Below are 27,827 nucleotides of genomic sequence, written 5' to 3'. Positions count from 1 at the left end.
TCTCTTTCTCTCCCTCTCTTTCTCTCCCTCTCTTTCTCCATCGAGCTCTCTCTTTCTTTGTCTCTCTCTCTCGTGCCCCTGTTGTCAGGTTCATTGTGACTGATTGTGTTGTGGGTTGGTCAGGTCCATGAGTTGGAGAAGACCAAGCGAGGTCTGGAGGCGGTGCTGGATGAGATGCGGACCCAGATGGAGGAGCTGGAGGACGAGCTACAGGTCGCGGAGGATGCTAAGCTACGTCTGGAGGTCAACACGCAGGCCATGAAGACACAGCATGACAGAGACCTGCAGGGACGAGACGAACAGGGGAGGAGAGGAGGAAACAACTACTGAAACAGGTAGGAGACAGGGAGGGGAGGAGGAGACAGGGGGAGGGAGGAGGAGACAGGGGAGGGAGGAGGAGACAGGGGAGGGAGGAGGAGACAGGGGAGGGGAGGAGACAGGGGAGGAGAGGAGGAGACAACTACTGAAACAGGTAGGAGACAGGGGGGGGGAGGGGAGGAGACAGGGGAGGGGAGGAGGGAGACAGGGGAGGAGGAGGAAACAGGTAGGAGACAGGGGAGGGAGGGGAGACAGGGGAGGGGAGGAGGAGACAGGGGGAGGGGAGGAGGAGACAGGGGAGGGAGGGGAGGAGACAGGGGGAGGGGAGGAGGAGACAGGGGAGGGAGGGGGAGACAGGGGAGGGAGGAGGAGACAGGGGGGAGGAGGGGAGGAGACAACTACTGAAACAGGTAGGAGACAGGGGGAGGGAGGAGGAGACAGGGGAGGGAGGGAGGAGGAGACAGGGGAGGAGAGGAGGAGACAACTACTGAAACAGGTAGGAGACGGGGAGGGGAGGAGGAGAGACAGGGGAGGGAGGAGGGGAGACAGAGGGAGGGGAGGAGGAGACAGGGGAGGGAGGAGGAGACAGGGGAGGAGAGGAGGAGACAACTACTGAAACAGGTAGGAGACGGGGAGGGAGGGAGGGGGGAGGAGGAGGAGACAGGAGGAGGGGGGAGGGAGGAAGACAGGGGAGGAGGAGGAGACAGGGGAGGAGAGGAGGAGACAACTACTGAAACAGGTGGGGAGGGAGGGGAGGGGAGGAGACAGGGGAGGGAGGAGGAGACAGGGGAGGGAGGGGAGACAGGGGAGGGGAGGAGGAGACAATTACTGAAACAGGTAGGAGACGGGGAGGGGAGGAGGAGACAGGGGAAGGAGAGGAGGAGACAGGGGAGGGGAGGAGGAGACAATTACTGAAACAGGTAGGAGACAGGGAGGGGAGGAGGAGACAGGGGAGGAGGGGAGGAGGACACAGGGGAGAATGAGACAGGGAAGGAGGAGATGGGAGGGGAGGAGGAGACAGGAGGAGAGGAGGAGACATGGGAGGGGAGGAGGAGACAACTACTGAAACAGGTAGGAGACAGGGAGGGGAGGAGGAGACAGGGGGAGGAGAGGAGGAGACAGGGGAGAATGAGACAGGGGGAGGAGGGGGGAGGGAGGAGGGGAGGGGAGGAGGAGACAATTAGGAGGAGGTAGGAGGGAGGAGGGGAGGAGAGGAGGAGACAGGGAAGGAGGAGAGGGGAGGGAAGGAGGAGACAGGGGAGGGGAGGAGGAGACAACTACTGAAACAGGTAGGAGACAGGGGGAGGAGAGGAGGAAACAGAAGGAGGAGAGGTAGAAACAACTATGGAAACAGGTAGGACCAGGTGAAGGAGAGGAGGACAGGGGGTGTCTAATCTCCCTCATTCTCTCCTGGGGCGTGAGGAGGAGAGGAGGACAGGGGTGTCTAATCTCCCTCATTCTCTCCTGGGGCGTGAGCTGGAGGAGGAGAGGAGGCAGCATGTGGGGGTGACAGCCCTCTAACCTCTCTGCCTCTTCCTCCCTCCTCTCCCCCCCCTCCCCCCCTCTCTCTCTTCCCTCCCTCCTCTCTCCCTTCCCTCCCTCCCTCTCCCCTCCTCTCCCCCCTCCCCCCTCTCTCTCTCTTCCCTCCCTCCTCTCTCCCTTCCCTCCCTCCCTCTCCCCCTCCCCCTCTCTCTCTTCCTCCCTCCTCTCTCCCTTCCCTCCCTCCTCTCCCCCCTCCCCCTCCTCTCTCTCTTCCCTCCCTCCTCTCTCCCTCTCCCCCTCTCCTCCAGGTGCGTGAGCTGGAGGGTGAGCTGGAGGAGGAGAGGAGGCAGCGTGCGGGGGCGACAGCAGGGAGGAAGAAGCTGGAAGGAGAGGTGAATGATCTGGAGGACCAGGTGGAAGCCACCAGTAGGGGGCGTGACGAGGCCGTCAAACAGCTGCGCAAGATACAGGTCAGTCACACACCACAGAGGAACAACACTGAGATCCTGGATGTAGGGAAGGTCTGAGACTCTGTCCTGGCTGAGGGGGAAGTTGTCTGTAGAGTGATCCTGGCTGTAGGGGAAGTTGTCTGTGAGACTCTGATCCTGGCTGTAGGAGACAGGGAGGATCCTGGAGTAGGGAAGTTGTCTGTGGACTCTGATCCTGGCTGTCCTGGATGTAGGGGAAGTTGTCTGTGGACTCTGATCCTGGATGAGGGAGTTGTCTGTCTCCCTCACTCTGATCCTGGAGGTAGGGGAGAGGTCTGTGGTTGTCTGTAGACTCTGATCCTGGCTGTAGGGGAAGTTGTCTGTAGACTCTGATCCTGGATGTAGGGGGAAGTTGTCTGTAGACTCTGATCCTGGATGTAGGGGAAGTTGTCTGTCCCTCTGAACCTGGCTGTAGGAGGAAGTTGTCTGGACTCTGATCCTGGATCTGTAGACCTGGCTGTAGGGGATGTAGGGGAGGGAGGCTGGACTCTGAGGAGGGTGAAGTTGTCTGGAGACCAGGTGGAAGCCACCAGAACCTGGCGTAGGGGGAAGTTGTCAAACAGCTGCTGGATACAGGTCAGTCTGGATGTAGGAACAACACTGAGATCCTGGATGTAGGGGGAAGTTGTCTGTAGACTCTGATCCTGGCTGTAGGGAAGTTGTCTGTAGTTGTCCTGGATGTAGGGGAAGTTGTCTGTGGACTCTGATCCTGGATGTAGGGGAAGTTGTCTGTGGACTCTGATCCTGGATGTAGGGGGAAGTTGTCTGTAGACTCTGATCCTGGCTGTAGGGGGAAGTTGTCTGTAGACTCTGATCCTGGATGTAGGGAAGTTGTCTGTAGACTCTGATCCTGGATGTAGGGGAAGTTGTCTGTGGACTCTTATCCTGGATGTAGGGGAAGTTGTCTGTAGACTCTGATCCTGGATGTAGGGAAGTTGTCTGTAGACTCTGATCCTGGATGTAGGGGAAGTTGTCTGTAGACTCTGAACCTGGCTGTAGGGGAAGTTGTCTGTGGACTCTGATCCTGGCTGTAGGGGAAGTTGTCTGTGGACTCTGATCCTGGCTGTAGGGGGAAGTTGTCTGTAGACTCTGAACCTGGCTGTAGGGGAAGTTGTCTCTAGACAGTGTAGACTCTGATCCTGGCTGTAGGGGAAGTTGTCTGTAGACTCTGATCCTGGATGTAGGGGAAGTTGTCTGTGGACTCTGATCCTGGCTGTAGGGGAAGTTGTCTGTAGACTCTGATCCTGGATGTAGTGGGAGAGTTGGAAGTTGTCTGTAGACTCTGATCCTGGCTGTGGGGAAGTTGTCTGTGGACTCTGATCCTGGCTGTAGGGGGAAGTTGTCTGTAGACTCTGATCCTGGCTGTAGGGAAGTTGTCTGCTTAGACTCTGATCCTGGCTGTTGTCTGTGGACTCTGATCCTGGCTGAAGACTCTGATCCTGGCTGTAGGGAAGTTGTCTGTGGACTCTGATCCTGGCTGTAGGGGAAGTTGTCTGTAGACTCTGATCCTGGCTGTAGGGGAAGTTGTCTGTGGACTCTGATCCTGGATGTAGGGGGAAGTTGTCTGGCTGGATGTAGGGGGAGACTCTGATCCTGGATGTAGGGAAGTTGTCTGTAGACTCTGATCCTGGATGTAGGGGGAAGTTGTCTGTAGACTCTGATCCTGGATGTAGGAGGAAGTTGTCTGTGGACTGATCCTGGCTGTAGGGGGAAGTTGTCTGTGGACTCTGATCCTGGCTGTAGGGGAAGTTGTCTGTAGACTCTGATCCTGGCTGTGACTCTGTTCCTGGCTGTAGGGGGAAGTTGTCTGTAGACTCTGATCCTGGATGTAGGGGGAAGTTGTCTGTGGACTCTGATCCTGGCTGTAGGGGAAGTTGTCTGTGGACTCTGATCCTGGATGTAGGGGAAGTTGTCTGTAGACTCTGATCCTGGGTCCGTTTAGCATTTCTCCACTAATGACTTCCATCTCCTCCTTCTCCGTGCTCCTATTCCTTCTCCTCTCCTTCCCTTCTCCTCCTCCCCGCTCCTCCTCCTCCCCACTCCTCCTCTCCTCTCCTCCTCCCTCCTACTCAGGCCCAGATGAAGGAGCTCCAGAGGGAGGTGGAGGATTCCCGTGCAGCCCAGAAGGAGGTACTGTCCTCAGCCAGGGAGTCAGAGAGGAGAGCCAAGACCCTGGAGGCCAGCTTCATGCAGCTACAGGAGGTACAGTCTTCTCTGTCTCCCCCTCCCCCCTCTCTCCCTCTCTCTCCCTGTCTCTCTCTTTGTCCTCCCCCCTCTGTCTCTGCCCCTCCCTCCTAATTCTCTCTCCCCCCTTCTCTCGCCCTTTCTCTTCCCTCCCTTCTCTCGCCCTTTCCCCCCCCTCTCCCTCTGTCTCTCTCTTTGTCCTCCCATGTTAACATGGGAGAATCTTGCCTTGTGATACATCACTAGAACCTTCACTCTGCCTCTCTCCTGTTCTTGTCTCCTAACATGCCCCCCTCTCCCCCCCCCCCTCCATCTCTTCACTATTTGTCCCCCTGTAGGACTTGGCTGCGGCAGAGAGGGCTCGTAAACAGGCCGAGACAGAGAGAGATGAGATGTCTGAGGATCTGGCCAGCAACTCTGGAAAGTGAGTGTGTAGGCTACTTTTAAAAGGTCCCCTAGACTGTGTCCCAAATGCCAACCTATAGGCCATTTGTCCGTGGTCTAAAGTAGTGCACTATAAAGGGAATAGGATGTAATATGGGACACAGGCATCATCTCTTTTCCTTCATCTGTATTGATGTAGAACATCTGGACATGTGACAACATCCTCAGTACTGTAACACCTAACCCTTAACCCTTACCCCTTAACCCTTAACCCAAACCTAACCTAACCCTTACCCCTTAACCCTTAACCCAAACCTAACCTAACCCTTACCCCTTTACCCTTAACCCAAACCTAACCTAACCCTTACCCAAACTTAACCTAACCCTTAACGCTTAACCCAAACCTAACCCTACCCTAAAACTAACCTTAACCCTTAACCCAAACCTCACCATACCCTAAAACGAACCTAACCCTTAACCCAAACCTAACCATACCCTAAAACTAACCTAACCCTTACCCCTTAACCCTTAACCCAAACCTAACCTTTAACCCTTACCCCTTAACCCTTAACCCAAACCTAACCCTAAACCCTGAACCCAAACCTAACCTTTAACCCTTACCCCTTAACCCTTAACCCTTAACCCAAACCTAACCCTTACCCCTTAACCCTTAACCCTACCCTAAAACTAACCTAACCCTTAACCCAAACCTAACCCTGAACCCTGAACCCAAACCTAACCTAACCCTTAACCCAAACCTAACCCTAAACCCAAACCTAAACCTAACCTAACCCTTAACCCAAACCTAACCCTTAACCCTTAACCCAAACCTAACCTTTAACCCTTAACCCTTAACCCAAACCTAACCTTTAACCCTTAACCCAAACCTAACCATACCCTAAAACTAACCTAAACCTAACCCTAACCCTTAACCCTTAACCCAAACTTAACCTAACCCTTAACGCTTAACCCAAACCTAACCCTACCCTAAAACTAACCTTAACCCTTAACCCAAACCTCAAAAACGAACCTAACCCTTAACCCAAACCTAACCATACCCTAAAACTAACCTAAACCCTTAACCCGAACCTAACCATACCCTAAACCTAACCTAACCCTTAACCCAAACCTAACGATACCCTAAAACTAACCTTAACCCAAACCTAACCATACCCTAAAACTAACCTTAACCCAAACCTAACCATACCCTAAAACTAACCTAACCCTTAACCCAAACCCATACCCAAACTAACCTAACCTAACCTTAACCCAAACCTAACCCCTGCCCTAAACTAACCTTAACCTTATGCCTAAACCTAACCCTTAACCCAAACTAACCCATACCCTAAAACTAACCTTAACCCTTAACCCAAACTTAACCATACCCTAAAACCCTTAACCCTTAACCCAAACCTAACCCTACCCTAAAACTAACCTTAACCCTTATGCCTAAACCCTTAACCCTAACCCTAAAACCAACCTAACCCTGAACCTAAACCTAACCCTAACCCAAAACTTAACCTTAACCCTTAAACCTAAAACCTAAACCTAACCAACCCTAAAACTTAAACCTTAACCTAACCCTTAAACCCAAACCTAACCCTAACCCAAACTAACCCTTAAACTAACCCTTAACCCAAACCTAACCCTACCCTAAAACTAACCTAACCCTTAACCTAACCCTTCACCCAAACCTAACCATACCCTAAAACTAACCTTAACGCTTAAACCTAACCCTTAACCCAAACCTAACCATACCCTAAAACTAACCTTAAACCTTAACCCAAACTTAACCCTTAACCCAAACTTAACCCTTAACCCAAACTTAACCATACCCTAAAACTAACCTTAACCCTTATGCCTAAACCTAACCCTTAACCCAAACTAAACCATACCCTAAAACTAACCTTAACCCTAACCCAAACTTAACCCTTAGGTCTATGATGCCTTAACCCAAACTTCTTAAAAGAGCTGCCCTTAAGCCTAAACCTAACCCTTAACCCAAACTAAACCCTACCTAAAAAACCTAACCTAACCCAAACTTAACCCTTAAACTTAACCCCTTAAACCTAAACCTAACCCTTAACCCAAACTTAACCCTTAACCCAAACATAACCAAACCTAAACCTAACCTTAAAACCCTTAACCCAAACTTAACCATTCATAAACTAAATGAACCCTTGACCCAAGCAACCCTTAAACCTAACCCTTAACCCAACTTAACCCTTAAACCTAACCCTTAATCCAAACTTAACTCTTCAACATTAACCTAACCCTTAACCCAAACTTAACCCTTAATCCAAACTTAACCCTTAAACCTTTAACCCAAACTTAACCCTTAAACCTAAACCTAACCCTTAACCCAAACTTAACCCTTAAACCTAACCCTTAACCAAAAACTTAACCCTTAAACTTAACCCTTAACCCAAACTTAAGCCATAAACCTATAAACTTAACCCTTAACCCAAACTTAAGCCTTAAACCACTTCCCTTAACCCAAACTTAACAGTTGGTAGAGCATGGCGCTTGTAACGCCAGGGTAGTGGGTTCGATTCCCGGGACCACCCATACGTAGAATGTATGCACACATGACTGTAAGTCGCTTTGGATAAAAGCGTCTGCTAAATGGCATATATTATTATTATTAAACCTAAGCCTTACCTTTAACTCATTAGTTTCTCCCATTCAATTCAGTGCAGACTATTGACATTTATACTGTAAGTCTCTGCTCATCTGCTCCTCCTCCTCTTCTTCTCCTCCTCCTCCTATCCTCCATCCTCCTCCTCTCCTCTTCATCTCTCCTCCTCTTCTCAGGTCTATGATGTCCGATGAGAAGCGCCGTCTGGAGGCTAAGATCAGCCAGCTAGAGGAAGAGCTGGAGGAGGAGCAGGCCAACATGGAGAACCTCCCGGCCGCCTCCGGAAGACACAGCAACAGGTAGGAGAGGAGGGAGTATACACTAGGTAGTGTGTAGGTGGGAGGGAGTGTGCTTTAGGTAGGGTTTACGGGGAGGGAGTATGCACTAGGTAGTGTGAAGGGAGGAGGAGCAGACCAAGAGACGAGTGACTTCCCTACCTCTTCCCTTTACTGTCTCCCTACCTCTTCCCTGTACTGTCTCCATACCTCTTCCCTTTACTGTCTCCCTACCTCTTCCCTTTACTGTCTCCATACCTCTTCCCTTTACTGTCTCCCTACATCTTCCCTTTACTGTCTCCATACCTCTTCCCTTTACGGTCTCCCTTTACTGTCTCCATACCTCTTCCCTTTACTGTCTCCCTACCTCTTCCCTTTACTGTCTCCCTACCTCTTCCCTTTACTGTCTCCCTACCTCTTCCCTTTACTGTCTCCCTACCTCTTCCCTTTACTGTCTCCCTACCTCTTCCCTGTACTGTCTCCATACCTCTTCCCTTTACTGTCTCCATACCTCTTCCCTTTACTGTCTCCCGACCTCTTCCCTTTACTGTCTCCCTTTACTGTCTCCATACCTCTTCCCTTTACTGTCTCCCTTTACTGTCTCCCTACATCTTCCCTTTACTGTCTCCATACCTCTTCCCTTTACTGTCTCCATACCTCTTCCCTTTACTGTCTCCCTTTACTGTCTCTATACCTCTTCCCTTTACTGTCTCCCTTTACTGTCTCCATACCTCTTCCCTTAACTGTCTCCCTTCCTCTTCCCTTTACTGTCTCCCTTTACTGTCTCCATACCTCTTCCCTTTACTGTCTTCCTTTACTGTCTCCCTACCTCTTCCCTTTACTGTCTCCCTACCTCTTCCCTTTACTGTCTCCCTACCTCTTCCCTTTACTGTCTCCCTACCTCTTCCCTTTACTGTCTCCCTTTACTGTCTCCATACCTCTTCCCTTTACTGTCTCCCTTTACTGTCTCCCTACCTCTTCCCTTTACTGTCTCCCTACCTCTTCCCTTTACTGTCAGACCAGAAGGAATCTCCTGTCTCTTCCCCCTGGTCTTAACCTCTTCCTCCCATGACCCCCTCTCTAAAGTGATGATGTCTGCGTCTCTCTATCCCTTCCCCCTAGGTGGATCAGTTGAGCAGTGAGCTGCAGGCTGAGCGTAGTTCCTCCCAGAGCAGTGAGGGCGCCAGACAGCAGCTTGAGAGGCAGAACAAGGATCTGAAGGTCAAGCTACAGGAGATGGAGGGTCAGGGAAGGTCAAAGTTCAAATCCTCCATCGCCGCCCTGGAGGCCAAACTACACCAGCTGGAGGAGCAGCTGGAGCTGGAGAACAGGTAAGGACAGGAGAGGGGAGGAGAGGAAGGAGAGGGCTGGAGAACAGGTAAGGACAGGAGAGGGGGAGGAGGAGGAGGAGGAGACAGGAACAGCTCTGGCTGGAGAACAGGTGGGGTCAGGAGAGGATGATGGGAAATGTAGTTCTTACTCACATGGTCATGATGAACTACATAAAGAACTTGATCTCAATGCAACAGGCAAGGTAGGTAAATATACACTCTCTGGACAGTTTATTAGGTACACCAAAACGTATCCTTCCTACAGAAGGCCGCGTGGCCGTGGATTGCTATATAAAAGAGGCAGACAGGCATCAAGGCATTCAGTTACTGTTCGATTGAACTTTAGAATGGGTAAAACCAGTGACCTAAGCGACTTCGAGCGAGGTGGAGGGGCGAAGGAGAACGGCAACAATCGTGCAATCCAACAGACGGGACACAAACAGGCAAATAACGGCGCTGTGCAACAGTGGTGTGCAGAACGGCATCTCGCGAATGCACATCTCATCGATCTCTGTCACGGATGGGCTGTTGCAGCAGACGACCGCACCGGGTTCCCCTCCCATCTGCTACAAACAGGAAGAAGCGGCTCCTGTGGACACGTGATCCACTACAATAGAGAAGTGGGAAAACATCGCCTGGAAAATGACAGCGAGTTCAGTTTACTTGCGTGGCCAGATCAGTCCCCAGGTCAGTCCCCAGATCAGTCCCCAGGTCAGTCCCCAGGTCAGTCCCCAGATCAGTCCCCAGACCAGTCCCTAGATCAGTCCCCAGACCAGTCCCCAGATCAGTCCCCAGATCAGTCCCCAGATCAGTCCCCAGGTCAGTCCCCAGACCAGTCCCCAGGTCAGTCCCCAGATCAGTCCCCAGGCCAGTCCCCAGATCAGTCCCCAGACCAGTCCCCAGATCAGTCCCCAGACCAGTCCCCAGGTCAGTCCCCAGATCAGTCCCCAGACCAGTCCCCAGATCAGTCCCCAGATCAGTCCCCAGACCAGTCCCCAGATCAGTCCCCAGACCAGTCCCCAGACCAGTCCCCAGATCAGTCCCCAGACCAGTCCCCAGATCAGTCCCCAGACCAGTCCCCAGGTCATCCCCAGTGTCCCCAGATCAGACCCCAGTTCCCAGGCCAGTCCCCAGACGTATGTCCCCAGACCAGTCCCCAGATCAGTCCCCAGACCAGTCAGTCCCCAGATCAGTCCCAGACCTCACCCCAATAGAATATCTGTGATAAGAGGTACTAATGTGTACCTTCAATCTGCAGAAACTTGTGTGACATGGACCAGACCCTGTGAAACGTGTAGAATGCCCCCAAGAATTCAAGCTGTTCTGGATCAGCCTAATAAACTGGAACTAGATGGGTCCCCTGGACCTGTACTAGATGGGTGTACCTAATAAACTGAGATCCATGACTAGACCTAAATAAACTGGACCTGGTACTAGATGGTGTACCTAATAAACTGGACCTGGTACTAGATGGGTGTACCTAATAAACTGGACCTGGTACTAGATGGATGTACCTAATAAACTGGACCTGGTACTAGATGGGTGTACCTAATAAACTGGACCAGGTACTAGATGGGTGTACCTAATAAACTGGACCTGGTACTAGATGGGTGTACCTAATAAACTGGACCAGGTACTAGATGGGTGTACCTAATAAACTGGACCTGGTACTAGATGGGTGTACCTAATAAACTGGACCTGGTACTAGATGGGTGTACCTAATAAACTGGACCTGGTACTAGATGGGTGTACCTAATAAACTGGACCTGGTACTAGATGGTGTACCTAATAAACTGGACCTGGTACTAGATGGGTGTACCTAATAAACTGGACCTGGTACTAGATGGATGTACCTAATAAACTGGGCCAGGTACTAGATGGGTAAACTGTGGTACTAGATGGTGTACCTAATAAACTGGACCTGGTACTAGATGGGTGTACCTAATAAACTGGACCTGGTACTAGATGGGTGTACCTAATAAACTGGACCTGGTACTAGATGGCTGTACCTAATAAACTGGGCCAGGTACTAGATGGGTGTACCTAATAAACTGGACCTGGTACTAGATGGTTGTACCTAATAAACTGGACCTGGTACTAGATGGGTGTACCTAATAAACTGGACCTGGTACTAGATGGGTGTACCTAATAAACTGGACCAGGTACTAGATGGATGTATCTAATAAACTGGACCGGTGGTACTAGATGGGTAATACCTAATGATAATGGATAGTACTAGATGGGTGTAATAATAATTGTGGACCTGGTACTAATATGGGTTAAATAATAATAACTGGACCTGGCTTAGTGATGGAATGGATGTGTTAGGTAATAAACTGGATCAGTTACTAGTGGATGTACCAGAGATAACAGCTGGTAGGTTCTAGTGGTGTATAAGCCACTAATAGCTATAGGTTCTAGATTGTTGGTGTGTCCAGAGGATGCATTGTTAGGTTTCTGAGTTTGTTGTGACTCCAATGAGAGACAGCCTAAAGAGAAGGTTAAATAAAATATATATCAGCTGTTAGGTTCTGTTAGTGTGTCCAGAGAGAGACAGCTGTTTCTAGTTGTTGTGTGTGTCCAGAGAGAGACAGCTGTAAGGTTCTAGTTTGTTGTGTGTGTCCAGAGAGAGACAGCTGTTAGGTTCTAGTTTGTTGTGTGTGTCCAGAGAGAGACAGCTGTGGTTCTAGTTTGTTGTGTGTGTCCAGAGAGACAGCTGTTTTCTAGTTTGTTGTGTGTGTCCAGAGAGAGACAGCTGTAAGGTTCTAGTTTGTTGTGTGTGTCCAGAGTTTGTTGTTGTGTGTGTCCAGAGACAGCTGTAAGGTTCTAGGTTCCAGAGAGACAGCTGTTCTAGGTTTTTTGACAGCTGTAAGGTTCAGTTGTGTGTGTCCAGAGAGAGACAGCTGTAAGGTTCTAAGGTTTGTTGTTGTGTGTCCAGAGAGAGACAGCTGTAAGGTTCTAGTTTGTTGTGTGTGTCCAGAGAGAGACAGCTGTAAGGTTCTAGTTTGTTGTGTGTGTCCAGAGAGAGACAGCTGTAAGGTTCTAGTTTGTTGTGTGTGTCCAGAGAGAGACAGCTGTAAGGTTCTAGTTTGTTGTGTGTGTCCAGAGAGAGACAGCTGTTTGGTTCCAGAGAGACAGCTGTAGGTTTGTTTGTTGTGTGTGTGTCCAGAGAGAGACAGCTGTAAGGTTCTAGTTTGTTGTGTGTGTCCAGAGAGAGACAGCTGTAAGGTTCTAGTTTGTTGTTGTGTGTCCAGAGAGAGACAGCTGTAAGGTTCTAGTTTGTTGTTGTGTGTGTCCAGAGAGAGACAGCTGTAAGGTTCTAGTTTGTTGTTGTGTGTGTCCAGAGAGAGACAGCTGTAAGGTTCTAGTTTGTTGTGTGTGTCCAGAGAGAGACAGCTGTTAGGTTCTAGTTTGTTGTGTGTGTCCAGAGAGAGACAGCTGTAAGGTTCTAGTTTGTTGTTGTGTGTCCAGAGAGAGACAGCTGTTAGGTTCTAGTTTGTTGTGTGTGTCCAGAGAGAGACAACTGTAAGGTTCTAGTTTGTTGTTGTGTGTCCAGAGAGAGACCGCTGTTAGGTTCTAGTTTGTTGTGTGTGTCCAGAGAGAGACAGCTGTAAGGTTCTAGTTTGTTGTGTGTGTCCAGAGAGAGACAGCTGTTTGTTGCTGTTTGGTTCTAGTTTGTTGTGTGTGTCCAGAGAGAGACAGCTGTAAGGTTCTAGTTTGTTGTGTGTGTCCAGAGAGAGACAGCTGTAAGGTTCTAGTTTGTTGTTGTGTTTGTTGTTGTGTATGTCCAGAGAGAGACAGCTGTAAGGTTCTAGTTTGTTGTTGTGTGTCCAGAGAGAGACAGCTGTAAGGTTCTAGTTTGTTGTTGTGTCCAGAGAGAGACAGCTGTAAGGTTCTAGTTTGTTGTTGTGTGTGTCCAGAGACAGCTGAGACAGCTGTAAGGTTCTAGTTTGTTGTGTGTGTCCAGAGAGAGACAGCTGTAAGGTTCTAGTTTGTTGTGTGTGTCCAGAGAGAGACAGCTGTTCTGGTTCTGTGTGTGTGTGTGTGTGTGTGTGTGTGTGTGTGCTGTGTGTGTGTTGTGTGTTGTGTGTGTGTGTGTGTGTGTCCAGAGAGAGACAGACCAACGCTAAAGCAACGCGTCAGAAAGAGAAGAAACTGAAGGATCTGACCATCCAGATGGAGGAAGACAGGAAACAGGCAGAGCAGTACAAGGACCAGGTAACACACACACACACATACTATTTTTTGAGTTTGCTTTTTGGCTTCCTACCCTTATGTGTGTGTGTGTGTGTGTGTGTGTGTGTGTGTGTGTGTGTGTGTGTGTGTGTGTGTGTGTGTGTGTGTGTGTGTGTGTGTGTGTGTGTGTGTGTGTGTGTGACTAGGCGGAGAAGGCTAACGTGCGTGTGAAGCAGCTGAAGCGTCAGCTGGAGGAGGCGGAGGAGGAGTCTCAACGGGTTGCTGCGGGACGCAGGAAGTTACAGAGAGAACTGGACGAAGCCTCCGAGGCCAACGATGCCCTCAGTAGGGAGGTGTCGGCCCTAAAGAGCAAACTCAGGTACACACAGGTTATTCCGCCTGGCTAAATACAACACTATGCAGACATCACACTGAAGTCCACCTCGAGATGATGTTTTTACACCAGGTAGGTGCTGTGAAGTTGTTTTACAGGGTTACGGCCATAGTAGAAATGCAGCTCTTTCCATTTGAAGTGATCGTGTTAGCGGTGTTGTTAGCTAGCTCCTCTGAACAACAGTGTCCTGATGAGAGAGCACATGTTCTATGCCAGGTGAATTCTCGCCTCATTAGCTCGTTGTTATGGATGTATACAAATAAATGTCACTAGAAAAACAGCTTGAAACAAATGCAGCTACTGTTGCTGTTAATCTGGCTGCACAGTTGGACGTGACTGTAACATGCTGACGAGACCGGGCGCGCACGTGCGCTATCGTGTGCATGTTTTTTTTGTTTTGTCTATCCACACCAGACGTGACCAGGACACGCAGGTTGAAATATCAAAAACACACTCTGAACCAACTACATTCATTTGGAGACAGGTCGAGACGCATGAAACATTCATTGGCAATTTAGCTAGCTAGCTTGTTGTTGCTAGCTTGCTGTTGCTAGCTAATTTGTCCTGGGATATAAACATTGGGTTGTTATTTTACCTGAAATGTACAAGGTCCTCTACTCTGACTATTAATCCACAGATAAAAGGGTAAACCGAGTTTGTGTCTAGACAGAATCTCTCCTCCTTCCATCTTCTTCTTCTGGACTTTATATGGTGGTTGGCAACTAACTTTAAGGTGCATTACCACCACCAACTGGACTGGAGTGTGGATCTCAGGTTCATCTTTCAATCACCCGCGTGGGTATATGCTGCTAAAAACCAATGAGGAGATGGGAGAGGCGGGACTTGCAGCGCTTTAAGCGTCAAAAATAGAACCAAGTTCTACGCAGACGCTAGTTGACGCTACGCAGATGCTAGTTGACGCTACGCAGACGCTAGTTGGCGCTACGCAGACGCTAGTTGACGCTACGCAGACGCTAGTTGATGCTATTTTGACGCTGCGCAGACGCTAGTTGACGCTACGCAGACGCTAGTTGACACTACGCAGACGCTAGTTGACACCAAGCAGACGCTAGTTGACGCTATGCAGATGCTACACTACGCAGACGCTAGTTGACGCTACGCAGACGCTAGTTGACGCTGGTTGACGCTACGCAGACGCTAGTTGACGCTGGTTGACGCTACGCAGACGCTAGTTGACGCTACGCAGACGCTAGTTGACGCTCGCAAGCAGTTTGGATTAAATGATTGAATAACATGTACGTGTACATTTATTTTGCAACGCTCGTGGCACACGACGCAAGCGGTGGGGTCAACGTGTAAGTTAGCAGTAGTTAGCAGCAGTTAGCAGTAGTTAGCTAGCTAGCAAGGGATAAGAACGTTGTCAATTAAATACAACACACTACACCTGACCTGTATATAGTAGACAATATAACACTACACCTGACCTGTATATAGTAGACAATATAACACTACACCTGGCCTGTATATAGTAGACAATATAACACTACACCTGACCTGTATATAGTAGACAATACAACACTACACCTGACCTGTATATAGTAGACAATATAACACTACACCTGGCCTGTATATAGTAGACAATATAACACTACACACCAACTACACCTGGCCTGTGGATTAGACCTAGCGGTGACCTGTATATAGTAGACAATATAACACTACACCTGGCCTGTATATAGTAGACAATACAACACTACACCTGGCCTGTATATAGTAGACAATATAACACTACACCTGGCCTGTATATAGTAGACAATTATATAGTAGACAATATAAAACTACACCTGGCCTGTATATAGTAGACAATATAACACTACACCTGACCTGTCCATCTAAATAGTAGACAATACAACACTACACCTGGCCTGTATATAGTAGACAATATAACACTACACCTGGCCTGTATATAGTAGACAATATAACACTACACCTGGCCTGTATATAGTAGACAATATAACACTGGCCTGTATATAGTAGACAATATAACACTACACCTGGCCTGTATATAGTAGACAATACAACACTACACCTGACCTGTATATAGTAGACAATACAACACTACACCTGGCCTGTATATAGTAGACAATATAACACTACACCTGACCTGTATATAGTAGACAATATAACACTACACCTGACCTGTATATAGTAGACAATACAACACTACACCTGACCTGTATATAGTAGACAATACCTACACCTGGCCTGTATATAGTAGACAATATAACACTACACCTGGCCTGTATATAGTAGACAATACAACACTACACCTGACCTGTATATAGTAGACAATACAACACTACACCTGGCCTGTATATAGTAGACAATACAACACTACACCTGACCTGTATATAGTAGACAATATAACACTACACCTGACCTGTATATAGTAGACAATATAACACTACACCTGACCTGTATATAGTAGACAATACAACACTACACCTGGCCTGTATAGTAGACAATATAACACTACACCTGGCCTGTATATAGTAGACAATATAACACTACACCTGGCCTGTATATAGTAGACAATATTTTGGTACACCTGGCCTGTATATAGTAGACAATATAACACTACACCTGGCCTGTATATAGTAGACAATATAACACTACACCTGACCTGTATATAGTAGACAATATAACACTACACCTGGCCTGTATATAGTAGACAATATAACACTACACCTGGCCTGTATATAGTAGACAATATAACACTACACCTGACCTGTATATAGTAGACAATACAACACTACACCTGGCCTGTATATAGTAGACAATATAACACTACACCTGGCCTGTATATAGTAGACAATATAACACTACACCTGACCTGTATATAGTAGACAATACAACACTACACCTGACCTGTATATAGTAGACAATATAACACTACACCTGACCTGTATAGAGTAGACAATACAACACTACACCTGACCTGTATATAGTAGACAATACAACACTACACCTGGCCTGTATATAGTAGACAATATAACACTACACCTGACCTGTATATAGTAGACAATACAACACTACACTTGACCTGTATATAGTAGACAATATAACACTACACCTGGCCTGTATATAGTAGACAATATAACACTACACCTGACCTGTATATAGTAGACAATATAACACTACACCTGACCTGTATATAGTAGACAATACAACACTACACCTGACCTGTATATAGTAGACAATATAACACTACACCTGGCCTGTATATAGTAGACAATACAACACTACACCTGACCTGTATATAGTAGACAATATAACACTACACCTGACCTGTATATAGTAGACAATACAACACTACACCTGACCTGTATATAGTAGACAATACAACACTACACCTGGCCTATATAGTAGACAATATAACACTACACCTGACCTGTATATAGTAGACAATACAACACTACACCTGACCTGTATATAGTAGACAATATAACACTACACCTGGCCTGTATATAGTAGACAATATAACACTACACCTGACCTGTATATAGTAGACAATACAACACTACACCTGACCTGTATATAGTAGACAATATAACACTACACCTGACCTGTATATAGTAGACAATACAACACTACACCTGACCTGTATATAGTAGACAATACAACACTACACCTGACCTGTATATAGTAGACAATATAACACTACACCTGACCTGTATATAGTAGACAATATAACACTACACCTGACCTGTATATAGTAGACAATACAACACTACACCTGACCTGTATATAGTAGACAATATAACACTACACCTGACCTGTATATAGTAGACAATATAACACTACACCTGACCTGTATATAGTAGACAATATAACACTACACCTGACCTGTATATAGTAGACAATACAACACTACACCTGACCTGTATATAGTAGACAATACAACACTACACCTGACCTGTATATAGTAGACAATATAACACTACACCTGACCTGTATATAGTAGACAATATAACACTACACCTGACCTGTATATAGTAGACAATATAACACTACACCTGACCTGTATATAGTAGACAATATAACACTACACCTGGCCTGTATATAGTAGACAATACAACACTACACCTGACCTGTATATAGTAGACAATATAACACTACACCTGACCTGTATATAGTAGACAATATAACACTACACCTGACCTGTATATAGTAGACTATATAACACTACACCTGGCCTGTATATAGTAGATAATACAACACTACACCTGACCTGTATATAGTAGACAATATAACACTACACCTGACCTGTATATAGTAGACAATATAACACTACACCTGGCCTGTATATAGTAGACAATATAACACTACACCTGGCCTGTATATAGTAGACAATACAACACTACACCTGACCTGTATATAGTAGACAATATAACACTACACCTGACCTGTATATAGTAGACAATATAACACTACACCTGACCTGTATATAGTAGACTATATAACACTACACCTGGCCTGTATATAGTAGATAATACAACACTACACCTGACCTGTATATAGTAGACAATATAACACTACACCTGACCTGTATATAGTAGACAATATAACACTACACCTGACCTGTATATAGTAGACAATACAACACTACACCTGGCCTGTATATAGTAGACAATATAACACTACACCTGACCTGTATATAGTAGACAATATAACACTACACCTGACCTGTATATAGTAGACAATATAACACTACACCTGGCCTGTATATAGTAGACAATATAACACTACACCTGACCTGTATATAGTAGACAATACAACACTACACCTGGCCTGTATATAGTAGACAATATAACACTACACCTGACCTGTATATAGTAGACAATACAACACTACACCTGGCCTGTATATAGTAGACAATATAACACTACACCTGGCCTGTATATAGTAGACAATATAACACTACACCTGGCCTGTATATAGTAGACAATATAACACTACACCTGACCTGTATATAGTAGACAATATAACACTACACCTGACCTGTATATAGTAGACAATACACTACACCTGGCCTGTATATAGTAGACAATATAACACTACACCTGGCCTGTATATAGTAGACAATATAACACTACACCTGGCCTGTATATAGTAGACAATATAACACTACACCTGGCCTGTATATAGTAGACAATATAACACTACACCTGGCCTGTATATAGTAGACAATACAACACTACACCTGACCTGTATATAGTAGACAATATAACACTACACCTGGCCTGTATATAGTAGACAATATAACACTACACCTGGCCTGTATATAGTAGACAATATAACACTACACCTGGCCTGTATATAGTAGACAATATAACTCTGCACCTGACTGAAGACCAGCCAAAACAAGACCGTTTATGATGTTGATGTTCTTCCTCTTCCTCTTCCTCTTCCTCTTCTGTCTCTGACACCTCTTCAAACCTGTCCTTTAGATATTAACTTGCCCTCAAACGCTTCTCTGTCTGCCTCTCGCTGAGTCATCTTTACTTCGGCAATCAACTTAATACTCACATCATTACTTGACTTGGGAATCTACAGCAACTCTGCAGCTAATTCAACTAAGTTTTTTGATGACACTTTCAAACTCTTCCTCAAAGTCTTCCTTAAACTCTTCCTCAAAGTCTTCCTTAAACTCTTCCTCCAATTCTTCCTTAAAGCCTGCCTCAAACTCTTCCTCAGACTCTTCCTCAAATTCTTCCTTAAACTCTTCCTCAAAATCTTCCTTAAACTCTTCCTCGAATTCTTCCTCAGACTCTTCCTCAAATTCTTCCTTAAACTCTTCCTCAAAATCTTCCTTAAATTCTTCCTCAAACTCTTCCTCAAAATCTTCCTCGAATTCTTCCTCAGACTCTTCCTCGAATTCTTACTTAAACTCTTCCTCAAATTCTTCCTCAAACTCTTCCTCAAATTCTTCCTTAAAGCCTTCCTCAAACTCTTCCTTAAAGCCTTCCTCAAACTCTTCCTCAAATTCTTCCTTAAAGCCTTCCTCAAACTCTTCCTCAAATTCTTCCTTAAAGCCTTCCTCAAACTCTTCCTCAAATTCTTCCTTAAATTCTTCCTCAAACTCTTCCTCAATCACTTCCTCAACTTAAACTCCTCAGCCTTTAGCTAACCCTTGGTCTCTCATTCATCCTCTGTCTTCACCTCTAACCTATATATTAGCCTTTTCTTCCAGTTCTTCTTCCAACAGTGTTTAAGGTCTAACCATCCAGACACATATGTTTCTTACATGGCTCTGGAAACCAACTATACCTCTAACTTAACTAATTTCCTCTCTGTCTGATTCTGGCATCTCTTCTTCTTCCCTCTTTAAATTCTAACTTTTCCTTCTCTTCCTCCAATACGGCCTTCTATCCTGCCTCTTCCTCTGCCTCTAATTCCATTATTTCCCCGACATTCCCGTCCTTCCCAGGCGAGGAGGAGGGGAGTCATCTTTCAGCAGCAGTCCTCGACGCGTGGGGAGCGTTGGGAATGTCAGCCTCAGTCGGACCGGGAGCCGGAGGAGCAGAGCTGGGGATAATGAAGGGAATGGTGGGAATTCTGAGAACACAAACAACGTTCCAGAAGAGGAGGAGCCTCTGTTCTCGTCCACCCCGCCTCCAGAGGACATCAGCGGAACCCTGCCGGAAGAGTAGAGGGACAAAGTCTCACCCCTCCTTTTAAACACGGTCCTTCCTTCTTCCTGTCCTTCCCTGACTTCCCCAATACATCTTTCCATTTCCTGTCTTTTATCCCTCCCCATTCCTCATTCCCTCTCCTTCCATTCCTCCTTTTATCTTTCCCTCCTTCCACTTCTCCCTTTTCCCCTCCCTTCTTCCCTCCCCATCCCTTCTTCCCTCCCCATCCCTTCTTCCCTTTCTCTCCTCCCTTCTTCCCTCCCCTTCCCTTCCTTTTCTCCTCCCTTCTTCCCTCCCCTTCCCTTCCTCCCTTCTTCCCTCCCTTCCTCCTTTCTCCTCCCTTCTTCCCTCCCCTTCCCTTCCTCCTTTTTCCCTCCCTTCTTCCCTCCCCTTCCCTTCCTTTTCTCCTCCTCCCTTCTTCCTCCCCCTTCCCTTCTTCCTTTTATCCTCCCTTCTTCCCTCCCCTTCCCTTCCTCCTTTGCTCCTCCCTTCTTCCCTCCCCTTCCTCCTTTGCTCCTTACTTCTTCCCTTCCCTTCCCCTTCCTTTGCTCCTCCCTTCTTCCCTCCCCTTCCTCCTCCTTTGCTCCTCCTTCTTCCCTTCTTCCCTTCCTCCTTTGCTCCTTCCTTCTCCTCCCCTTCCTTCCTCCCTGCCTCCTCCCCTCCTTTGCTCCTCCCTTCTTCCCTCCCCTTCCCTTCCTCCTTTGCTCCTCCCTTCTTCCCTTCCCTTCCTCCTTGCTCCTCCCTTCTTCCCTTTCCCTTCCTCCTCCCCTTCTTCCCTCCCCTCCTCCTTTGCTCCTCCCCTTCCCTTCCTTCCCCCTTCTTCCCTCCCCTTCCTGCTCCTCCCTTCTTCCCTCCCCCTTCCTCCTTCCTCCTTCCTTCTCCTCCCCTTCCTTCCCCTCCCCTTCCTTTCCTCCCTTTTCCCCTCCCCTCCCCTTCCTCCTTTGCTCCTCCTTCCCCCTTCCTTTCCTCCCTTCCTCCCCTTCCTCTTTGCTCCTCCCTTCTTCCTCCCTTCCTCCTTTGCTCCTTCCTTCCCCCTTCCCTTCCTCCTTTGCTCCTCCCTTCTTCCCTCCCCTTCCTCCTTTGCTCCTCCCTTCTTCCCTCCCCTTCCTCCTTTGCTCCTCCCTTCTTCCCTCCCCTTCCCTTCCTCCTTTGCTCCTCCCCCTCCCCTTCCTTCCATCCCGACTGAAGTTCTTATACCCCACCCCCTTTTTATGCCTCACCTGTCTGTGACAATAGCTTTGATTGTGTCACCAAAATGTCAAAGTACAGTGTGAGCGGTTTTAAATTTAAGTTATAGCTTATTGCAGATGTCATAATATATATCTGAAGTTATAGCTTATTGCAGAAGTCATAATATATATCTGAAGTTATAGCTTAAATATCGTTTTTCTCTCTACTTTTATTTATTTAATTATATTTTCAAGCAGTTAAACTAATTCTTTAATCTGGGTATTTAATGTGAATTGAGTTGATATAGAGTAAACCCAGGGACAATACTGTCTAAAGATATTTAATCAGATATCAGGCTGTGTGCTGGGTCTTTGTTTTTCATTCATAATGAGTTCCTTACTGACACACACACTACAGCCCTACTACTACTGTTATGATCTACGTTAATTTTAGGTTCACATCAAATTATATTCCACAATCATACTAGCCTCATCCCAGATCTGTTTGTGCCATCATGTCAACTCATGACAGACAGACTGGTGCCCAGGCTACAATCCTAAAGGACACAGACAGACTGGTGCCCAGGCTACAATCCTACAGGACACAGACAGACTGGTGCCCAGGCTACAATCCTAAAGGACACAGACAGACTGGTGCCCAGGCTACAATCCTAAAGGACACAGACAGACTGGTGCCCAGGCTACAATCCTAAAGGACACAGACAGACTGGTGCCCATTACAATCCTAAGGACACAGACAGACTGGTATTCAGGCTACAATCCTACAGGACACAGACAGACTGGTGCACAGGCTACAATCATACAGGACACAGACAGACTGGTACCCAGGCTACAATCATACAGGACACAGACAGACTGGTGCCCAGGCTACAATAGTACATGGCTTTTAGATCATTCTGGTGCCCAGGCTTATTAGGCTGACAGACTGGTTGTACAATCCTACAGGACACAGACATTTTACAATCCTACAGTTCCTTACTGACACAGACAGACTATTTTCCAAATCCTACAGGACACAATCAGACTGGTGTTCAGGCTACAATTTTGTTCACAGACAGACAACCCAGGCTACATCCTTCACAATGACAGTTTGGTGCCCAGAACAATTGGGACAGAGACAGACTGGTAACCAGGCTACAATCCTAAAGGACACAGACAGACTGGTGCCCAGGATACAATCCTACAGGACACAACAGACTGGTGCCCAGGCTACAATAGTACAGGACACAGACAGACTGGTGCCCAGGCTAAATCAACAGGACACAGACAGACTGGTGCCCAGGCTACAATCTACTGGACACAGACAGACTGGTGCACAGGCTACAATCCTACAGGACACAGACAGACCCATCCCAGGCTACAATAGTTTACAGGACACAGACAGACTGGTGCACAGGCTACAATCATACAGCACAGACAGACTGGTACACAGGCATCAATCTACAGGACACAGACAGACTGGTCCCAGGCTACAATAGTTTACATGGCTTTTAGTATCATTCAGTGTCAAGGGTTATTAGGCTGAATTGTTTGTGAAAACACCTTACATGTACATTTTAAATGCTATAAACTATTTTCAAATCACCACATTTCCTTTAAGTGGATTTTGTTCAACAGCAACAAAAACACATCTTACGTTCAGTTTTATTGAGGCTCCGGGTCAGAGACATTTCAACCCAACATGACTTTTAGATACAGTTGAGGCTCCCAGGATGAAACATTTTCATGGGGAAAACTAAATGTGTCATGGTTTACAGAAGCTCAGTGGCTACACAAAGCAACAACATGACATCTCATTGGGTGTCCCATCTCTGTGACTCCATTTCACAGAAACAAGACACATCCCCATCCACACTGAGTTGGGCTCAATGTTTCAAATGATATTGCAGTCATATCGTTCTACCCCCTGAGCAACAAGCAGTAACAGTCACACGTCGGCATCCACTCCCATTATAAACACACAACATTCTATTTTCTCCATCCTATTTCATTACTAGTCAATAGGGAAAAAGTAAGAACCCAAAGCAATTTCAACCCTTCATGTATTTTTGTAACATAAAACACGTTTCCTTTAAGTAATCATATGTCATCCTCATCACAGAACAAGGTTACTGAGTTGGGCTCAGTTCCATTTCAATTCAGTCATTCGTTCATGGTTGGGCTCAGTTCCATTTCAATCAATCCTGGAAATAAAATCGGGTTGGGCGTTCCAATTTGTCTCTCAATTTAAAAAAGTCAAGTGTATTTCAGTTTACTTCCATAAATTGAAACAGCTTTGGTAACTTTTTATACTCCTGGATGGCAAAAGTACTGAGCTGAACTGAGCAGCCAACTGATATTATTCATCTCTTCCACTGAGCACCTAGCTCTGGGAACTTGGTAAATCTGTAAGGATTGGATAGGTATAAACATGGTGAATACTTCACCTAGCCTCATCAGAGGACAAGGTGGAAGTGTTCTTTATCATATTGCGTTGCTACTCCCGTCTATCCAACACTTTCAGATCTACTACATTTGCCTAGGACCTAGGGAGGAGGGTAGTTGGGGCTAAATGTTAGTTTGTTTGGCGTTGACGCTATATCATTGGCTAGAACTGAATGGGCTGAGGTGTATTACCGGTACCTGAGCAGTAGAAAGAGACATCAGACCACACTTTCCCAGCTATCTTTAATAAGGTCAGACCACACTGAGGTCCCAGCTACACAGAGACATCTTTAATAAGGTCAGACCACACTGAGGTCCCAGCTACACAGAGACATCTTTAATAAGGTTAGACCACACTGAGGTCCCAGCTACACAGAGACATCTTTAATAAGGTCAGACCACACTGAGGTCCCAGCTACACAGAGACATCTTTAATAAGGTCAGACCACACTCCCAGCTACACAGAGACATCTTTAATAAGGTCAGACCACACTGAGGTCCCAGCTACAGAGACATCTTTAATAAGGTTAGACATGAGGTCCCAGCTTCTTTAATAAGGTCAGACTGAGGTCCCAGCTACACAGAGACATCTTTAATAAGGTCCCACACTGAAGCTACAGAGACATCTTTAATAAGGTCAGACCACACTGAGGTCCCAGCTACACAGAGACATCTTTAATAAGGTCAGACCACACTGAGGTCCCAGCTACACAGAGACATCTTTAATAAGGTCAGACCACACTGAGGTCCCAGCTACACAGAGACATCTTTAATAAGGTCAGACCACACTGAGGTCCCAGCTACACAGAGACATCAATAAGGTCAGACACACTGAGGTCCCAGCTACACAGAGACATATTTAATAAGGTCAGACTACACTGAGGTCCCAGCTAAACAGAGACATCTTTAATAAGGTTAGACCACACTGAGGTCCCAGCTACACAGAGACATCTTTAATAAGGTCAGACCACACTGAGGTCCCAGCTACACAGAGACATCTTTAATAAGGTCAGACCACACTGAGGTCCCAGCTACAGAGACATCTTTAATAAGGTCAGACCACACTGAGGTCCCAGCTACATCTTTAATAAGAGACATCTTTAATAAGGTCAGACCACACTGTCCCAGGTCTCATAAGGTCAGACCACACTAAGCTACAGAGACATCTTTAATAAGGTCAGACCACACTTCCCAGCTACAGAGACATCTTTAATAAGGATAGAGTAAAGGCACAAAGCTTCACAACAGGATATAATCAATATAGGTGTGACAGTATTTGAGTGCGTCCATAAATGGCACCCTATTCCCTATATAGCATCCTACGTTTGACTGGCTCCTATGACTGAGTAGTATGCCCTTTACTTCTAACTGGGGGAAAAAGTAGGGCCCTATATAGGGAATGTGTTGATATTTAAGACACAAGCCTGTCATCACAGAACGAACCAACAAACACCCAAAACATAAGGGTGAGAATGATAAACCAGGTATTCAAACCCACATACCCAGGCCATTGAGCGCCTTCAGAGACTGTGTTAGCCCGCTGAGTTAAAGACAAGGCATTACCCTAGGGTGCTAACGCGAGTCTTCAGATCTCAGGCAATGTTATTCACAGAGACCACAGGCTTACTGGTCAAAGACTCATGAGACCACAGGCTTACTGGTCAAAGACTCATGAGACCACAGGCTTACTGGTCAAAGACTCATGTGACCACAGGCTTACTGGTCAAAGACTCATGAGACCACAGGCTGACTGGTCAAAGAGTCATGAGACCACAGGCTTACTGGTCAAAGACTCATGAGACCACAGGCTTACTGGTCAAAGACTCATGAGACCACAGGCTTACTGGTCAAAGACTGGTCAAAGACTCATGAGACCACAGGCTTACTGGTCAAAGACTCCATGAGACCACAGGCTTACTGGTCAAAGAGTCATGAGACCACAGGCTTACTGGTCAAAGAGTCATGAGACCACAGGCTTACTGGTCAAAGAGTCATGAGACCACAGGCTTACTGGTCAAAGAGTCATGAGACCACAGACTTACTGGTCAAAGAGTCATGAGACCACAGACTTACTGGTCAAAGACTCATGAGACCACAGGCTTACTGGTCAAAGACTCATGAGACCACAGGCTTACTGGTCAAAGACTCATGAGGGGATAGAGGGCACAGCATGGAGTACATTACTTGGTAGTGAACCACTGGTTTATCCGAGCCAAATAACCTCTGTTACACTTGTGCCACCATATACAATATGTTAAACACTCATCTTGTAGGGGTTAAAACCCCTGAGATTATAAACCACATTCACAGGTTTGAAAAACTCTGGTAACTTAAATATGTTTTTTTAAATAAATGGATTTCTAGAATTCCTGGTTGGAATGTTGGATTTCTTGCTTATTCCCGCTTGGTTCCGTGAATCTTCTAACACTGATTTATGGAATATGTGGGAAATTTGGCCGAATTTTGCAGCCCTAGTCAGTCATTCACAGGTAAGGCCGTCACATAAACAAACGTAAATCTGGACTCCCCTCTGAGCAACATACTCAGCTGTCTGAGTTCATAACCACTACCCTCTGAGCAACATACTCAGCTGTCCGAGTTCATCACCACTACCCTCTGAGCAACATACTCAGCTGTCTGAGTTCATATCCACTACCCTCTGAGCAACATACTCAGCTGTCCGAGTTCATCACCACTACCCTCTGAGCAACATACTCAGCTGTCCGAGTTCATCACCACTACCCTCTGAGCAACATACTCAGCTGTCCGAGTTCATCACCACTACCCTCTGAGCAACATACTCAGCTGTCCGAGTTCATCACCACTACCCTCTGAGCAACATACTCAGCTGTCTGAGTTCATATCCACTACCCTCTAGGCAACATACTCAGCTGTCCGAGTTCATATCCACTACCCTCTGAGCAACATACTCAGCTGTCCGAGTTCATATCCACTACCCTCTGAGCAACATACTCAGCTGTCCGAGTTCATATCCACTACCCTCTGAGCAACATACTCAGCTGTCTGAGTTCATAACCACTACCCTCTGAGCAACATACTCAGCTGTCTGAGTTCATAACCACTACCCTCTGAGCAACATACTCAGCTGTCTGAGTTCATAACCAAATATGAGCAACATACGTCCACTGTCTGTCATAAAACACAGCTTCAGCAACATGGATTACTCATGGATAGTTCATTCATCATTCAAGACTTCTACTAGTAAGAACGTATTGCTGTAGTTTAAACACATTATAGTCCAAGAAGGCATCATTAACTTTGGTCATCTAACTCTGTTATATCAGCCATGTTGAAGGTGCTCTATCAACCTAGCCATGAAGATCTATCAGCCTAGCCATGTTGAAGGTGCTCTATCAGCCTAGCCATGTTGAAGGTGCTCTATCAGCCTAGCCATGTTGAAGGTGCTCTATCAGCCTAGCCATGTTGAAGGTGCTCTATCAGCCTAGCCATGTTGAAGATCTCTATCAGCCTAGCCATGTTGAAGGTGCTCTATCAGCCTAGCCATGTTGAAGGTGCTCTATCAGCCTAGCCATGTTGAAGATCTCTATCAGCCTAGCCATGTTGAAGGTGCTCTATCAGCCTAGCCATGTTGAAGGTGCTCTATCAGCCTAGCCATGAAGATCTCTATCAGCCTAGCCATGTTGAAGGTGCTCTATCAGCCTAGCCATGTTGAAGATCTCTATCAGCCTAGCCATGTTGAAGGTGCTCTATCAGCCTAGCCATGTTGAAGGTGCTCTATCAGCCTAGCCATGTTGAAGGTGCTCTATCAGCCTAGCCATGAAGATCTCTATCAGCCTAGCCATGAAGATCTCTATCAGCCTAGCCATGAAGATCTCTATCAGCCTAGCCATGAAGATCTCTATCAG

At 46.7% G+C, this 27,827-nt stretch overlaps 1 protein-coding gene and 3 long non-coding RNA genes across 12 annotated transcripts in view; 3 read left to right on the top strand and 1 right to left on the bottom strand.

The window, feature by feature from the left end:
- LOC127925990 (myosin-11-like) overlaps positions 1-20,406 on the top strand; it is a 29,074-nt gene extending 8,668 nt beyond the window's left edge. Inside the window, 11 exon segments of the mRNA XM_052511248.1 lie at positions 124-298; positions 301-335; positions 2,109-2,270; positions 4,362-4,490; positions 4,811-4,896; positions 7,671-7,762; positions 7,765-7,793; positions 8,892-9,100; positions 13,210-13,318; positions 13,483-13,655; positions 20,122-20,406. Of these exon segments, the coding sequence (XP_052367208.1) occupies positions 124-298; positions 301-335; positions 2,109-2,270; positions 4,362-4,490; positions 4,811-4,896; positions 7,671-7,762; positions 7,765-7,793; positions 8,892-9,100; positions 13,210-13,318; positions 13,483-13,655; positions 20,122-20,344 (1,422 nt within the window). The 3' untranslated portion in view covers positions 20,345-20,406.
- On the top strand, positions 11,674-12,667 carry LOC127925992 (uncharacterized). The gene is made up of 3 exons (XR_008123034.1): positions 11,674-11,743; positions 12,056-12,181; positions 12,372-12,667. It is a non-coding gene; the product is annotated as an uncharacterized LOC127925992 (long non-coding RNA).
- Positions 15,061-19,092, bottom strand: LOC127925991 (uncharacterized). 5 transcript variants are annotated; one of them, XR_008123029.1, is made up of 6 exons: positions 18,860-19,092; positions 17,958-18,057; positions 17,678-17,852; positions 16,875-16,979; positions 16,275-16,419; positions 15,061-15,215 (listed from the first exon to the last, which is right to left on the bottom strand). It is a non-coding gene; the product is annotated as an uncharacterized LOC127925991 (long non-coding RNA). The 5 variants fall into 5 exon arrangements; XR_008123030.1 differs by lacking the exon at positions 18,860-19,092 and adding an exon at positions 18,378-18,687 and having other exon boundaries at positions 17,958-18,132; XR_008123031.1 differs by lacking the exon at positions 17,678-17,852 and having other exon boundaries at positions 17,923-18,057.
- Positions 20,407-24,176: 3,770 nt separating the features above from the next.
- On the top strand, positions 24,177-25,017 carry LOC127925989 (uncharacterized). Of its 5 annotated transcripts, none has more exons than XR_008123025.1 (3): positions 24,177-24,379; positions 24,577-24,733; positions 24,871-25,017. It is a non-coding gene; the product is annotated as an uncharacterized LOC127925989 (long non-coding RNA). The 5 variants fall into 5 exon arrangements; XR_008123028.1 differs by having other exon boundaries at positions 24,577-24,717; positions 24,855-24,999; XR_008123027.1 differs by having other exon boundaries at positions 24,624-24,733; positions 24,777-24,987.
- Positions 25,018-27,827: the final 2,810 nt, after the last annotated feature.

This window comes from Oncorhynchus keta, unplaced genomic scaffold, assembly GCF_023373465.1.
Source record: "Oncorhynchus keta strain PuntledgeMale-10-30-2019 unplaced genomic scaffold, Oket_V2 Un_contig_6562_pilon_pilon, whole genome shotgun sequence".
NCBI lineage: Eukaryota > Metazoa > Chordata > Actinopteri > Salmoniformes > Salmonidae > Oncorhynchus > Oncorhynchus keta.
Note: the sequence above shows the minus strand (reverse complement) of the source record. Positions and strands in the feature narration are given on the sequence as shown.